Source organism: Ranitomeya variabilis, chromosome 4 (genome assembly GCF_051348905.1).
Source record: "Ranitomeya variabilis isolate aRanVar5 chromosome 4, aRanVar5.hap1, whole genome shotgun sequence".
Classification (NCBI taxonomy): Eukaryota; Metazoa; Chordata; class Amphibia; order Anura; family Dendrobatidae; genus Ranitomeya; species Ranitomeya variabilis.
This window is the reverse complement of record NC_135235.1, coordinates 215,872,371-215,888,578: the sequence shown is the minus strand read 5'-3', so window position 1 is coordinate 215,888,578 and position 16,208 is coordinate 215,872,371. Positions and strand designations below refer to the sequence as shown.

General features: G+C 49.4%; 1 protein-coding gene across 2 annotated transcripts in view; it reads left to right on the top strand.

Moving 5' to 3' along the window:
- Positions 1–15,712, top strand: part of GSK3A (glycogen synthase kinase 3 alpha) — a 34,822-nt gene extending 19,110 nt beyond the window's left edge. The window contains exons 1-11 of one of the 2 annotated variants that reach the window (XM_077259935.1): positions 8,031–8,283; positions 10,027–10,214; positions 10,857–10,940; positions 11,033–11,143; positions 11,224–11,354; positions 11,447–11,553; positions 11,963–12,060; positions 13,270–13,365; positions 13,445–13,631; positions 13,739–13,807; positions 14,384–15,712. In XM_077259935.1, the coding sequence (XP_077116050.1) occupies positions 8,151–8,283; positions 10,027–10,214; positions 10,857–10,940; positions 11,033–11,143; positions 11,224–11,354; positions 11,447–11,553; positions 11,963–12,060; positions 13,270–13,365; positions 13,445–13,631; positions 13,739–13,807; positions 14,384–14,448 (1,269 nt within the window). In that variant the 5' untranslated portion in view covers positions 8,031–8,150 and the 3' untranslated portion in view covers positions 14,449–15,712. Of the gene's footprint in view, positions 1–8,030; positions 8,284–10,026; positions 10,215–10,856; positions 10,941–11,032; positions 11,144–11,223; positions 11,355–11,446; positions 11,554–11,962; positions 12,061–13,269; positions 13,366–13,444; positions 13,632–13,738; positions 13,808–14,383 lie in introns of those variants that run through there. The other variant, XM_077259936.1, reaches the window with a different exon arrangement.
- The last annotated feature ends 496 nt before the right edge of the window (positions 15,713–16,208 follow it).

Here is a 16,208-nt window from a genome sequence, read left to right as displayed (position 1 = left end):
GCCTCTATCAAAAATAGGAACCAGGCAATAATACTTCCGTCCTTTTGTAACAACCCTTCTAACGAGAAAGAGAGAGTCCTTCATTCCCTGGATGTCAGACAGGGGGTCCTGGACTATCTTAAAGCTACAAACTCTTGGCGTATAGACCCAAATCTTTTTATTCTATTTAGGGGTAAAAACAGGGGTAAGAAGGCGTCTAAAGCCTCAATTGCACGTTGGATCACGGATGTGATCTCAGAAGCCTATCAGTCAGAAGGCATGTCACCTCCGGTAGGTCTTAAAGCCCATTCTACACGGGGAGTATCTGCCTCCTGGGCAGAGCACGCAGGAGCCTCAGTAGAACAAATCTGTAAAGCGGCTACATGGGCCAGGGCTGACACATTCTGTAGACATTATAAACTCGATGTTATGTCCAGTCAGCACACGGCTTTCGGGAGGAAAGTCCTCCAAGCAGTAATCCCACCCTAAGGAGGGTCTTTGGTACTCTCCATGGTGCTGTCAGGAGGGACGTCCTGGAAAATCGGTATTAGTCTTACCGGTAATTATGTTTCCAGGAGTCCATACTGACAGCACCGGTACTTCCCCCCCCCATTCTGTCTTTTGGTTTAATCAGTTTGTGTGCCTATATACTATTTGTTATATGGTTTATTCATTAAAAAAGTTTTATTTGCATCATTCCATGAGTTGGTCCTTGTTACAACACTGAGGAGTGAGGGGTGGTACCGGATATTTAAACTCTCGTGTGTTTCCTGTCCCAGCAAGGAGGAGGGGAGACGTCCTCCATGGTGCTGTCAGTATGGACTCCTGGAAACATAATTACCGGTAAGACTAATACCGATTTTCTCCAGTCACCTTCCACGACAGCAGTATCGGAGGATGTCTCCCCGCCCTAATAGGGGACAGGAAACAAAGAGGTTAAATACCCCTCCCCTTCCTGCAACCACCAGTGTTTTTCTTGTCCCCTATTGGGCATGAAGAGGTTCTTTGATAGTGCTGCCGTGGCTGGCGATCGGGAGCACTGTTACCTTTCTAGCCGGGCAGTCGAGGTCGGGGGCTCCGCTCTCCTCCTCCTTCAGACTGCTCCCATCTCCGTGACCACCACGCGACTTGGGACCCTCACCAGCCCTACCCGTGCCTCTTTCGGGAGGCAAAGCAGGGCGGTGCGGTGCTCCGGGGTCCTCCTGCAGCTCCCCGGCTTCCTCCACACTGCTGCTGGTGCTGGCGCGCGCGCGCACCGGAAGTGATGCGCACCCGAACTTCCGGTTTGTTCCCCCGGCTCATATACTGCAGCTCCCGCGCGTGCCGATCAGCGTCCCGGCCAGGACATCCAGCGGCAGCATGGACGGGCGTCTCTGACCTCCTCTCCCCCCCCCCCCCAAACGGACACTAACGAGGAGGAGGAGCACCACCAATCTCGCTGGGAGCCTCGGTATTCTATTTATTCCTGGCTAGGGAAGCCTCCAGGTAAGTCCTCCTGTCTGTGACCTTCTGTAGTCAGAACCTCTGACCATATGGACGGCGACAAACCCCTTCACTCTGCTTCTGCGGAGCCCAGCGCTCACCCCCCTGCTGTAAGTAGTGGGTTGATGTCCCTTGCTATCCATTTTTAATTCAAGCGACTTAGTCCGACTTTCTCTCTCTTTTAGGGAGACAAGGTCTCTGCCCCTAAGAAGGTGCCCAGCCGCAAGTGTGCTGCATGTGCGTCCAAGCTTCCCTCCACATATAAAAAGCTCTGCCAGCCATGCACAGATGATGTTCTGCGTACTGAACAGCCCTCTCTTATGGACAGCATCAAAACTCTCATCAGGCAGGAAGTTCAGTCCTCCATGGCGGCCTTTTCCCAGCCTCTGACACCGCAGCTCCCCCTCCTAAAAAAAAAAAAAAAAAAAAAAAGGAAGACAGCCCCGGTAGTCTCTGACTCAGGAGAATTACATACTTCAGATTCAGGGGACATTTGGGAGAATGAGAGTTCTGTCTCTACCTCTGCTCCCAAAACACAATAAAAAATATCTCTTCCTCCGAGGATTTGGAGGAATTAGTGTCTATGGTGAGGGGCACCATGGGGGTGGAGGAGGTGGAGGGCCATTCTGTACAGGATGATATGTTCGGGGGTTTAAAACACAAATCTGTGAAGGGATTCCCCATACACGAAAATATTGAAAGCCTTATCCTTCACGAGTGGGGCCTTCCAGAGAAAGGGTTAAACGTCCCATCAGAGGTCAAGAACAGTTTTCCCCTTGAGGGAGACTGTTCTCTTTTTGAAATGCCCAAGGTTGATGTTCAAGTGTCAAGGGTGACCAAAAAAACGGCTCTACCCTTTGACGATTCCTCCCAGCTGAAAGATCCCATGGATCGCAAGACTGAGCTTATTGAGGAAATCTTGGGACACTTCAACTAATCTACTGAGATCCAACGTGGCCTCAACATGTGTAGCCAGATCCTTGTTCCTCTGGCTGCGTACATTGGAGAATCATCTGGTACAGGGTACACCTAGAGAAGAGATTCTTAATTCTCTCCCTCTGCTCCAGAAGGCAACTGGATTCCTCGTGGACGCCTCCGCAGAATCCGTACGAGTTGCCGCTAAATCAGCAGTTCTCACTAATTCCGCTAGAAGAGCTTTGTGGCTTAAATCTTGGGGAGGCGATATTACCTCAAAGTCTAAGCTGTGCGGTATTCCTTTCCAGGGTCATTATGTATTTGGGCCAGTTCTGGACGAAATCTTGGACAAAGCTTCAGATAAGAAGGTCCTCCCGGAACAAAGGAACCCTGAAAAGCGTTTTTCTTTTCGTTCCTCCCCCCCCCCCCCCCCCCCCGTGAACAAACCCCCCAGCAAAATTACAAATCGGGACGATGGAGTTACCCCAAGGGAGGAAAAGCCAGAAACATCTGGGTCTCCCAGCCCCCACAGACCTCTGAGAAGCAATGTCTGCTCTCCGGTCGAAGGTCGACTCTCGGGATTCCTCTCCCAGTGGCAGATGATCACCACAAATAAGTGGGTCCTGCGTACCATACGGGAAGGCCTAAGATTGTAGTTTGAGAGCCCTCCTCCTCCTCATCGTCTGACTATCACTTCTCTACAATCCCCAGGACTTCGGGAATCTCTGATGCCGGATATTTTAAACCTGCTTCGAGCGGAGGTGATTTCCCATGTACCACATCGGGAAATAGGAGAAGGTTACTACTCCCACCTCTTTTTGGTGAAAAAAACCCTCCGGGAAACACCGTATCATTATAAACCTGAAGCCTCTAAATCAGGTAATAAAGTACCGAAGATTCAAAATGGAATCGATCAGATCAGCAATCCCGCTGATCGGTCAGGACTGGGTAATGGCGACGCTGGACCTGAGGGATGCATACTATCATGTGCCGATACACCCAGACCACAGAAGATTCCTCAGGTTTGCGATTTCCCAAAACAAACGGATCAGCCATTACCAATTCAATGTTCTTCCGTTCGGAGTCTCGTCTGCTCCACGAGTCTTCTCCAAGATCATGTCAGAAGCTGTAATCTTTATTCATCAACAGGGGTTCTGTATCATTCCTTACCTGGACGATTTTCTTATCGCCCCATCCGCTTCACATCTCAATCAGGATGTGACAAAGGTCCTCGACATCCTAGGATCGCTTGGGTGGATCCCGAATCTGGAGAAATCGACCTCCAGCCTTCTCCATGGAAGAAATTCCTAGGAATCCTTCTGGACTCGGAGAAGAGAATGTCCTTTCTACCCAAGGACCGTCAGACCGATCTTGTCCACAGGATCTCCAGGTTCAGAAATCAAAAAACCCCAACTCTAAGAGACTCTGTCAATCCTGGGTTCATTGACATCTTGCATCCAAGCAGTCTCCTGGGCCCAGGCCCATACCAGAATACTTCAATCACACATCCTGGCATACTCAAGAGGACACCAGATGGCATTAACCAGGAAGATTCCCCTTACCTCTCATTTGAGATCCTCTGTCATGGTGGCTGAACTCCCAAAATCTACATCGGGGAGTCAGCTGGGATCAGACTCCTCTCAGAGTACTCACAACAGACGCAAGTCAGAGAGGTTGGGGCGCTGTGATAGAAGGCTCCCACTTTCAGGGGTTGTGGGCTCCAGATGTAAGACAGTTCCTCAAATCTGAGGGAACTGAAAGCAGTGGAGGAGGCGCTAAGAGCCGCATCTGTAATCATCCAAGGTCACCATGTTCGGGTGATGTCCGACAACATGACCACCGTGGCCTATCTCCGACACGAAGGGGGCACAGGACACTCGAGCCTGAAGTTAACTGCTGGAATGATTTTTTTCCTGGGCAGAAAATCACCTTATGTCAATCTCTGCAGTACATATAAGGGGATTAGACAATTCCCAGGAGGAGGGACTTCCATCCAGGGGAGTGCTCTCTAAACCAGGATGTATTCCTAACCCTAGTCCAGAAGTGGGGAACTCCCGATGTGGACCTGTTTGCCAACAATCGGAACACAAAATCAAACACCTTCTTCTCCCTGACCCCCTCAAACGAGGCACTAGTACTGGACGCTTTCTCCCACCCCTGGGAGTTTACCCTGGCATATGCCTTTCCGCCAATACCATTGCTACCCAGAACATTGCAGAAGATCCGGATGGATCAAGTTACAACGATTCTGGTAGCCCCATTGTGGCCAGGAAGAAGCTGGTTCAGCGCATTGACAAGCATGTGTCTAGAAGGCCCGATTCTGCTTCCACAGAGACGCGACCTTCAACAGGGTCCCCTGACCCATCCAGACCTACACAAACTAAAGCTGACAGCCTGGTTACTGAAGCCGAGATCCTGAGAGCCAGAGGACTCTCGCAGGCAGTAATCGAAACCCTACAGAAGAGTAGGAAGCCGATAACTAACGCCATTTATGGCAAAATATGGAAAAAAATTTCATCATGGTGTTCCCCAAACAGACCGGATCCTTTCAACCCAAATATTGCACAGATTCTTCAATTTCTACAGAAGGGCTTAGAACTGGGGCTTTCACCTAGTACCCTAAAGGTTCAGGTGTCAGTTCTTGGTTCTTTCTTTGACCAGGATCTAGCGAACCATCGATGGGTCAAATGATTCATATCATTGGCAACCAGAATCCGTCTGAGACTCCAGGTCCATACCCCCCCTTGGGACTTAAACCTGGTGTTAAAAGGTCTGACCGGGGACCCCTTTGAACCCCTTTCAGCATCCAGCTTAAAGATCTTAACCCTGAAAACCGTCTTCCTGGTAGCTATCACTACTGCCAGGCGTATAGGGGAGTTACAGGCCTTATCAATCCAGGAACCATTCCTGACCATAACTACGGATAGTATAATCCTCAAATTAGACCCTTCCTTTACACCTAAGGTAGCTTCAAACTTTCACCGAAATCAGGACATCATATTACCCCCTTTCTGTCCAAATCCCTCTAATCCAAAAGAAGTGGCCTTTCACACCCTGGACATCCGCAGGGTGGTCCTGTTCTACCTCCAACAAACGGAAGGTCCAGTGGTCAGGACGAAATAAGGGCAAGAAAGCAGCCAAAAGCACAATCGCTAATTGGATTAAGCAAGCCATTAGCCTGGCATACTCTTCTCAGAAGCTTACACCTCCAGCTTCACTTAAAGCCCATTCCACCCGCTCAGTCTCAACTTCCTGGGCAGAGAGGGAAAGCGCATCAGCAGAGCAGATATGCAGAGCCGCCACCTGTTCGTCAATCCATACATTCACCAGGCACTATAGGCTCAACTTCAACAGGGATCTATCGTTTGGCAGACGTGTTCTGCAAGCGGTTGTCCCTCCCTAGAGAAATTAGCGGTTGGTATCACTCCGATACTGCTGTCGTGGAAGGCGACTGGAGAAAATATAATTAGTTCTTACCGGTAATTCGGTTTCTAGGAACCTTCCACGACAGCAATAATTTCCCTCCCTATCTGATTTATTAATTTTATGATTCCTGCACTTAAGTGGTAACTATACATGCTACTGTGTCCAGAAAAAACACTGGTGGTTGCAGGGGGGGGGTGTATTTAACCTCTTTGTTTCCTGTCCCCTATTAGGGCGGGGAGACATCCTCCGATACTGCTGTCGTGGAAGGTTCCTAGAAACCGAATTACCGGTAAGAACTAATTCTATTTTTCAAGCTGAGGATGCCAGCTATAAAGTCCATGAGCGCAACCTAAAACCCTCCATTACTGCTTTGAGACCTCGGTGGCAACCCAGAGTCTCGCTAGTTTGACGCTGTTTTCTGGAACCTTTCTTAATTTTTTTTTTTTTTTTTCTATTCTTCATCCCCTCCGTTCGGTGTAGATGTTCTCCTTTTTTTAGGGTGTTGCATGTAAACAATGGTGACTCCATGAGGGTGATAAATGTGGATGCCCGTGCTCCTTGGTGAGTTTTGCTGGTTGGCACTGAGGTCAGAAGTTCCGCTGTATAGAGTATTCTGCACACGACACTCGAACACTGAGCGTCGGAAATTGTCAATTTATTCCAACTTACTCAGTTTTCACAGAGGTTTTCCAGAAAATGGCGCTCAGCTTTTCTATTTCTACCTTTTTGTTGGGGCTTGGTGGGGGAGGTTACCGCTCGTTGGGGCTTGGTGGTGGGGTTACCGCTCGTTGGGGCTTGGTGGAGGGGGCTTACCACTCGTTGGAGCTTGGTGGGGGGGCTTACCGCTCGTTGGGGTTTACCGCTCGTTGGGGCTTTGTGGAGGGGGCTTACCGCTCTTTGGGGCTTGGTGGGTGGGGGTTACCGCTCGTTGGGTCTTGATGGGGGGTTACCGCTCTTTGGGGCTTGGTGGAGGGGGGTTACCGCTCATTGAGGGGGGGTGTTACTTCTTGGAGGGGGGGAAACTGCTCGTTGGGGCTTGTTGGGTGGGGGTTACCGCTTGGTGCGGGGGTTACTGCTCGTTGGGGCTTGGTGGGGGGTTACCGCTCGTTGGGGCTTGGTGGAGGGGGTTTACCGCTCGTTGAGGGGGGGGGGTGTTACTGCTTGGAGGGGGGGATACTGCTCATTGGGGCTTGGTGGGGGTTACCGCTTAGTGCGGGGAATACCGCTTGGTGGGGGTTACCGCTCGTTGGGGCTTGGTGGGTGGGGGTTACTGATCGTTGAGGGGGCGTGTTAGCACTTAGTAGGGGGGATACTTCTCATTGGGGCTTGGTGGGGGGGAACCTGCAATGCCAACTTAGAATGGGAGAACTACAAACAAATACACCATTTTTTCCACCATATAAAATTGAAATGTCTAGCTGACATTACGTGGAACCACACCACTATCTTTTCAAGTACATATGGAGTACGGTGCTGCTTAGAAGCGTTTATGAAAAGCATCAATGAGAAATTGTAATAGACCCTTAGATTTGTGGCTCAGTTGTAATGTAGATACTCTGCTGCCGCATCGCCTTTTGTGGTATCACTCAGGAGGCTTCTGTTCTGTGTAGCGAACAGTCATTTACGGCCTTGCGATGTAAACAAGCCCCTGATGGTGATAACCTACTTCATGGGCTACTGTGAGGTGAAAATCTGAAGTTTTTGTTATAGTTTACTATCACAATGGTGGTTTTTATCTTCATTTTTTTAAAAACTTTTCACTGTACACGGGTTCAATCCCCCAAAATACTGTTTTCCCGCGCTTTTCCACTCTTCCGCCCAAATTCAAAATGGCGGCCGCGGGCTACCGCCCACAGTGCTCGCCACGCCCATTCCATTCACTACGTCGTTTCCTCGCTTTTATAGTTCTTTGTCTGCCGCGGTGTGTTCTGGGTATCGTAGTTATTCTCATTTCCGATCATGACGACCAAACGCAGCGCGACGTATTTTCCCGTAACTTACGTTCCATACGTCCTCGCTACCTGCAAAGCACAGTGGGAGTTGTAGTCTCATTTTGTCACCTCTATATTTGTCTCCTGATCTTACGTGCACTCGGGCTCCCGGCATGCTTTGCGTCTAAATCGTCTTCACCCTCCTTTTTCCCCGTCCTCTTACCCCGCAGATCATGCCGGGAATTGTAGTCCGGTGAGGTGTTCCTTGTGATTGGTGGAAGGTAGATACGGACTCTGTTTCCCAGAGAGCTCAGCGAAGCGGCCTGGAGCCCCCGGGGCTGAGTGTGTGTGGCGGCCGCGGGGAGGGAGCCGCCGAGCCCGGCCACCATTCAGCGTCTGTGCGCTTCGCTCATCAGCATGAGCGGCGGCAACCGGAACCGGAGCGACGTCTTCGGTGACCAAAATCCGTCTGGAGCTGGGAAGGGTCCCGGAGGAGCTACGGGGGGCGCCTCCTCTGTGCCTGCGGGCTTCAGCGCCATCAAGCTGGGCAGTGAGTATCTGAGGCTGGGGGGGGGGGGGGGAACATGGCGGCGGGAGGTGGCAGTCTGCGGGTCTGTCATAAATGCCCCCTAATCCCCCGGCCTTGGTCAGTACCGAGCTGTGACCTCTGGGGGGCGCTGAGCTGCTGCAGAACATCCTGCATTCTGAGGGGGCTCATGTGTTACCCTCTTCACATTCGGCTTTGGGGGCCCCATGTATAAATGGGAGCCCCCAGATGAACTTTCCGGAGAGCCCCTGCAAATGGGACGAGACAGTGTGCCCCTAGAATTCTCGTAGAGCCCCCTATACCGGGCGGTGGGGCGTACTCAAAGCCAAACAGTGGGGGGCCCTTAGGACCTAGGGGTGCGGGGCGTCCTTGGGGCCATCGCGAAGGACCCCACTGTATTATGGCGGCCGGACCCCACAACCTCTCTTCATCCATGGTGACCCCCGTATCAACACGTCCTACCAGAAGTTCCCACTGGTCGGATTCTCTATAAATCGCCGCGGTAATTAGAGGTGCATGAAACAAATTCGAGGCAAACAAAGGGGGTGCAGAAAATTATTTAGATTAATTTAAAATTTTATTTTTTACCCCTTTCCTCGGCCGTTGGAATTCCGTTTTGTTAGAATTTGCACCAAATAAATTGATCCAAGAAACTTTTTTTTCTTTTTTTTTTTTCTGCCGCTTATTTTGTTCTCGACTTGATGGAGCGGAGCTGACGTCAATGAAACAGTGGAAAGGGGCCGTGCTGTGGAAACCATGTATATTGTATGGAGGGGGTACAGGTGCCATAGGACCCCCTGTAGGAGATTAATCAAGGGTGGGGGGTGTAACGTGCTCTTTTAAGATTTATGATGGGTGCTGGTTCTACCCCACGTATTACAGAGCATTCGCCTGCCCCCTCTCCTGTAATAACGCAGCCGGATACCGCCACAGATCTGCTCCTCCTGCTGTGGGGGGGGGGGGGTCTCATGTGCCGGACCCCCACCAATCAACGTGCTCCTCACTGAACACAGCAGATGGGGCCTCCTGGTGGCACACGGCGTCCATACGTCGTATAGCGGAAACTGCCAAATGTGGCGCAGCTGGACCCTAGTGCGGTGCTGTGAAGTCGCTTGCTTCCACTATTATTGTGCCTGAGGTGGCGGCACTTTGTTTTCTGCAGTTCCGGGCGTGTCGTCAGGATGGTTTCTATCCGCTGAGCTCATGCTTATTAGTTTTCTGCCTCTTATCCCACGTTTTATTTCCGGCTGAGGATATTTTTAATACTCGCAGCAATGAGGGAGAGAACGCAGCTGGGGTTATACAGAGGTAGAGCCGTCCCCGCACATGTCCAGGAGGAATCAGATACAAGCCCGGACACATAAGGCCCCGGTCACACCCGAGTCCTCTTTCATAAGGAGAGAGATCGGCCCAGAGCTTTCATCATGTGCAACAGCTCAGTCATGTGGGGGCTTATACAGGGACCCCCCGACACGCCGTGTACTCATGGCTTACACCACCAGAGAAGGAAGGCACCCACAACTAGGATCAGTAATGTATGTATACAGTGACTGCACCAGCAGAATAGTGAGTGCAGCTCTGGGGTATAATACAGGATTAGTAGAAATATGTGAAGTCTTACACGTCTGGCTGGTGTTGTGGATTCTCGCCCCAGATGCTGCAGAGTTTCTGTGACCTTTTTCTAGGTCATTTCTTTCATTTATATATAATTCTCTTTATTTTTTTAAAATTTTGTTGGTTTCCCAGGGGACAATGGAAAAGTAACCACGGTGGTGGCCACTCCGGGTCAGGGGCCAGACCGTCCACAGGAAGTGTCCTACACGGACATAAAGGTCATTGGCAATGGCTCCTTCGGAGTGGTGTACCAGGCGAGGCTTGTGGACTGCGGAGAAATGGTGGCCATCAAGAAAGTCCTGCAGGACAAGAGGTTTAAGGTAAATGTGCTCTCGAGATAATGACTGCGTTCTGCAATGTCCATGCATCGTGCACATCCCCGGAGGGCCTGCAGACTTGGATCATTGGCCCTTCACATGTCTGTGGCCCCCCGCGCTCCTGTAAAGTGTGGGCACCAGATTGCATCCTTTCCAGGTTGAGACTCGCATTTCTTGCTTCTCACTTATAACCTGACGTTTTCCGTCCACGTCTTGCTGGGCGTTGCTGTATGACTGGGGCGTTGCTGTATAACAGGGGCATTGTTGTATAACGCTTGCAGTGTGCACAGTCCTCGCATCGTCCTCACAAGCGGTGGTCTTACATCAGCTGATGCTCCCCTGGCTCGATGTGTCTAAAGCACTCGGGTGTTTCAGCGAGTTTTGGCACGGAGGTGTGAAATCTGTAAGCGGATTGCTGAATGTTACACTTGATACAAGGGCTGGACACCTGGTTAAAGGGGATGTACACCGGGAAGGGGCGACCAACTGTTTGGGGTCTTTTTGACCCCCTGTATAGACTGAGACCAGTGCTCCTCTTGCAACGGCTGCTCGGCCATTTTACATGGGTGACTTCAACATTTAAGGGGTTTGTGGTGGTGGGATCTAACCTTCTAACCCAATTTTTTTATTTATTTTTTTCCTCAGAACCGTGAACTTCAGATAATGCGCAGACTGGATCACTGTAACATTGTGCGTCTGCGGTACTTCTTCTATTCCAGCGGAGAGAAGGTGAGGGCCGCGGACAGACTTCTGCTTTCCCCATGTTGTTGCAGATTATTATTATTATTATTATTATTATTATTATTATTATTTTCCTACAGAAGGATGAAGTTTACTTAAACTTGGTTCTGGATTTTGTCCCAGAAACAGTGTATCGCGTTGCACGGCATTTTGCAAAAGCCAAATCCATGCTGCCGTCCATCTACGTGAAGGTGGGGCGTTTGGGTCTCTGGTGGAGGGTGATTTTATACTCGCGGGATGGGTGGATTTATTTCGTTCTCTTCACACACAGGTGTACATGTATCAGCTATTCCGAAGCCTGGCTTATATCCATTCTCAAGGCGTCTGCCACCGGGACATAAAGCCGCAGAACCTCCTGGTGGATCCCGACACAGCCGTGCTGAAGCTCTGTGACTTCGGCAGGTGAGTCCTCGATGTGAAGGATAGAACGGTGACGTATCTGTGCATCATGTGGCGCGGAGACTAATCCTCAACGCTTCTTTTTTTTTTTTCAGCGCGAAACAGTTGGTACGAGGAGAGCCGAACGTGTCCTACATCTGCTCACGATATTACCGGGCGCCCGAGCTCATATTCGGAGCCACAGATTATACTGCAAACATTGGTAAGTCTGAACGTATGCAGGGGGTCTTATCTTTGACTTGTCGCTGGGTCTGACCCCCAGAGAATGAAGAGCCAGGGGGGGTCTCGCTGCACGAAGAGCATCGTCCTTGGCAGCGCATCGTCCCAAGCTACGAAAAAAAATGTGCGCGGAGTTGTCCATCGCATTAAATTAATTATTATAGTGGTCGTTTGTCGCCCGGTGTAAACAGACCCTTAATGGCTGTGTATGTCCTGTGCCTTCAGATGTAGGTTTATAGTTTTTGCAATGATTGGCACTAACTGTTACAAATAGCAGCCACTCGTGCAATATTGGGTCATATGCCCCCTCCAAAAAAAAAAAAAAAAAGGCTTTTTTGCCTGTGGATTATCATACTTAGTACTTCTTTTTTTTTTTTTTTTCTGTGTGTCAGACATATGGTCGGCAGGTTGTGTCCTGGCGGAGCTTCTCCTGGGCCAGCCGATCTTCCCCGGGGACAGTGGCGTTGACCAGTTGGTGGAAATCATAAAGGTGAGTCCAACCACGGAGCTGGGGGACGACCATTGTGGCTCATTGACTTGCAGAATACGCACATTGTGATTCATCAGAGGTGAATAGTTCTGTAGATTTTACAGTTTATCGACTTGGAACAGGTGAAAACAACAATCAAGGTGCAAAGGGGGCCGGGATTATAAGTGATGGGGTCGCTGCTTGTAACCAGGTTTGGGGGGGGGAAGGGCACGGAGCTCATTAGCTGCAGATCGTCTGCAGGGTCTCACAACACCAGTTACCTAAATGAGACCATAAGGTAAAAACAAAACCTGTAAAGTGCAGATATTTCTGATTTTTGTTGTTGACAGATCCTCACTAAATTCGCTACACGTAACTCTACTATAAGGGTGCATTTACAATAACTGGTAATCGGGAATAAGTGCTTTTCCCCTTAATTGTGCAGTGTTAACAGGGTGCCGATTACCTTTAAAAACAAGCAAAATGCTCGTTTGTCGGGTGAAACTATTTTAAAGTGAGAAAATGGTTTCACCTGACAAACAATTGTTTTGGATTATCGTTCTCGGCAGCACATTGTCCAATGCAAACAGGACCTGCGCTGGTGAGGACAATGGTGAGCACAGAACTCTTGCCTAGGAATTGTGATCGGCTATTAAATGGGCAATTTAAAAGGGTTTTCCAGTTCAAGAAAAGTGAATTCCAAATAAATAAACTAAGCAGACTCGCCATTTTCTTTCCCTGGTCCATTTCTGGCTCTTCTCCGCTGCTTCTCCTATAGATCCTCGCAGCAGAGGAGGTGAAGTAACGTCGACTGCTCACATCAGAGCTTCAGCCAATGACTGAGCGCAGCGGTCTGTGCTTTCCTGTGGAGCTCGGCGATTGTTTATCGCCGTGATGTGAGCTGTTGACATGACTGTGCGGCGCCCCTGGCGGGGGGAGCGTGTGCCTACGGTCGGTGGTGATAAAAACATTTGGGGTCCATTTTCTTAAGTTGAAAACCTCATTAGCGCCACAAGTCTGCTAGTCTAAACGTACCCGAAAACTTTGCTCTGGATGATAATCCTGTAACTTGGACGGTAGGGACCCTTCTCTGGGGCTGTAAAGAGAGGGAGTAACAAGGCTGGCTCAAGATTTACGTTCTATAAACTGTGAACTGTCTGCATCCTCTGTACGTTACGGGGGAGATTTAGACTCCAGAATTACAAATCCTTTTCTGTTTTATTTCTGCAGGTGTTGGGAACTCCCACACGGGAACAAATCAGAGAAATGAATCCAAATTATACCGAATTCAAATTCCCACAAATCAAAGCACATCCCTGGACAAAGGTAAGGAGCGAGGAGCCGCCGACCACTGTCATGGCCGTTGCTGTTCTCCTCCTCACTATTCTTGTTTCCTCACGGGCAGGTCTTTAAACCCCGCACCTCTCCGGAAGCCATCACGTTGTGCAGCCGGCTCTTGGAGTACACCCCAGACACCCGCCTCTCCCCTCTACAAGCCTGTGCACACTCCTTCTTCGATGAGCTCCGGGACCCCAATGCGCGTCTCCCGAGCGGCAGGGAATTGCCTCCCATCTTCAACTTCAGCTCTGTAGGTGAGTCTCGCGCAGCGGTGCAGTGACTGTGCCGGGGCTGCTGCCATCGTTGTGGCGACACTTGGTGGTGGAGGGTCTCGGAAATGATTGTCGCTTCTCGTTTGCAGAGCTTTCCATCGAGCCCTCGCTGAACACCGTCCTCATACCTCCTCACCTGCACCAGACTCAGTTGCACGGTAGGTGACTGGATGGGCAGAGGAGCGGTGTGCTCTATGGACTCGGTGTGGTGGGTGGGCTACAATTGTGTCCTGATCTTGAGGGTTCATCTCGTCTAGTGGATCTGTACCAGAGATAAAGCTCTCTGCAATAATTAGGATTAATCATAAGGAGCACTGGTCGCCCACTCTGCTACTCCATATAGGTAATCGTAATGAAGCCATATCCTCGATTGATGCATCAATATAATGGGGGTTATTTAGGATTGCTCCTTCGTGGGTGCACGGCTGAAGTAGACGACCTGTACTCCTTATAATCCCATTTATTGCAATGTAGAAGAGGAATATATATGTATTCTTGTCAAGTATGTCATCACCAAGCAATAAAGCCTAATTTTACTGACTATGATTGAAGCCACTTAATTCTGCAATGTCACCTGCTTCTATTTGTGCGGCTGGTCATAGACATCACAAAATAAATAAATATATATATATATATATATATATATATATATATATATATATATATATATATAATTTTTTTTTTTTATTCATATGTTTATCTATTTTTAATATATTTGTCTTTTTCCCATACAGGTGAAGGGAGAACTGGATCAGACAGACTCAAAACCAGCGACGTAGCAGAACTGAGCACCTCCTGAGGAGCGCTCCTCGTCCCCTTCCCCATCCTTCTGCAGCTCCTCTCCCCATCCTTCTCCCAGCTGACATCTTATACTCGCCGTGTGGGAGACGAGCTCGGTCTGTGTGGGGGAGATCACGTCCCTTTCTCTTCCGCTCCTGGTCACGGACTTTCGATGGCTCTTGTTGTGGTCATCCTCAGATGGGTTTTAATCCCCCCCTCCCCCGATCTCCCCCTCATCCTCCCCCAGTTTATTGGTCAGAAGTCATGGATCCCTCTTACCCCCCCTGCACAGAAACGAACTGCCTGTAGCACTGTAGAGCGCAGCTCTGGATACCTCCAAGCATTGATGTGAAGGTCGAGGCTTCCTGTCTGATCCTCCTCTGGACAGTACTGATATATTCTTCTCCTCGACAGGTTTCTTGCAGACTCTGATCATGTTGTAAAGTGTTTTTTTGTTTTGTTTTTTTTAACCGGGCAAAGGTGCAAACTCCTTTTTTTTTTTTTCTTGTCCTTCTGTGATTTTTATTTTACCGAATAAAGCGGCCAGTCCTCCATATAGCGTTAAATGCTTCCCCTAAACTATCTTCGTGTCTGCCCCCCCAATCTATAGGGGCCACAGACAGGTAATACTTGACTCCTTCTGCTGCTTTTAGGGGGGGGGATTGCTGGACCCCAGATCCTCGCTGCGGTGTCACCAATAAGACCTGCAGCCATTATTGCCCCATAGGCTTCCATACCGGTCAGCTCCACCTTTAGTGAAGTTCGTGCTGCTTTGCCATTACAACTCCCAGCAGGCCTCGTCTAGTTATGGATGCGACAAACAGAAAAGGCCACTTTGAAGACTATAGGTCCTATTTAGTTTGGGTTTTGCATCTACTTCTCATGATGTCCTTAGAGAAGACTGCACCCCTCCCCATTCCCCGCTCCACTTACTTCTCCGTGCCGTCCTCCCCCATGTGTGTTGTCGGGTTTTATTAGCTCTAGATGGTACCGGGATCTGATCTCCTTGGACAGTAAGGAGGGTGCGATGCTGGATATTAAAAGGTTTTTAACGTCCTGTTTTGTTTTTGTTTTCTCCCTAAAATTTGTAGGTTTAAAAAAAAAAAAAAAAATCGCGTCTCAAATTTTTCGGTGTTTTGTTCATTTTTACGGCGTCGACCATATTAGTCTCAGAATGGATGTTGTCCTGATCCTTTTTTTTTTGGGGGGGGGGGGGGATGATGCCGGAGAGAAGCAGCATTCGTTTCTGGTAGATCAGGACAAAAATTCATTTATTAGTTTATAAAAAAAAAAAAAAAAAAGGCGTCTTCGAGCAATGGCGAAACGTTATTCGCTCGGATCCATCTACCGTGCACAGCCCGGGCGTGAGGTTGGCGGTGTAAATCTCGCATTTCCCTTTATATTCGTGGTCTTGGCAGTGTTTATTGCCAATCACACGGACGTCATTGGCCCATAGTGACTTGTTGTTACACAGCTTGGCAATCTACAAGGTGCCACTCCAGCATGATCTCTTCTAAGCCCGCCCTGAGCGTGGACCATGGCGCCATGTGCTCTACCCTCCATCTGATGGAGACCTGTCTTCACACAGCTCCCCCTAGTGTAGACTTCTAGCATATCGGAATGTGCATTCAGCTGGAATTCTAGATTCTACCACTTATCTTAAGTCCAATTTCTCATTGCATGGGTTTGCCCTTCTCTGGGACTATAGTACAGTAAAGTAAGTACACCCATCATTTCTACTGAATCTTTTCCTGCAAATTCCCTCCCGGGGCGACTTTG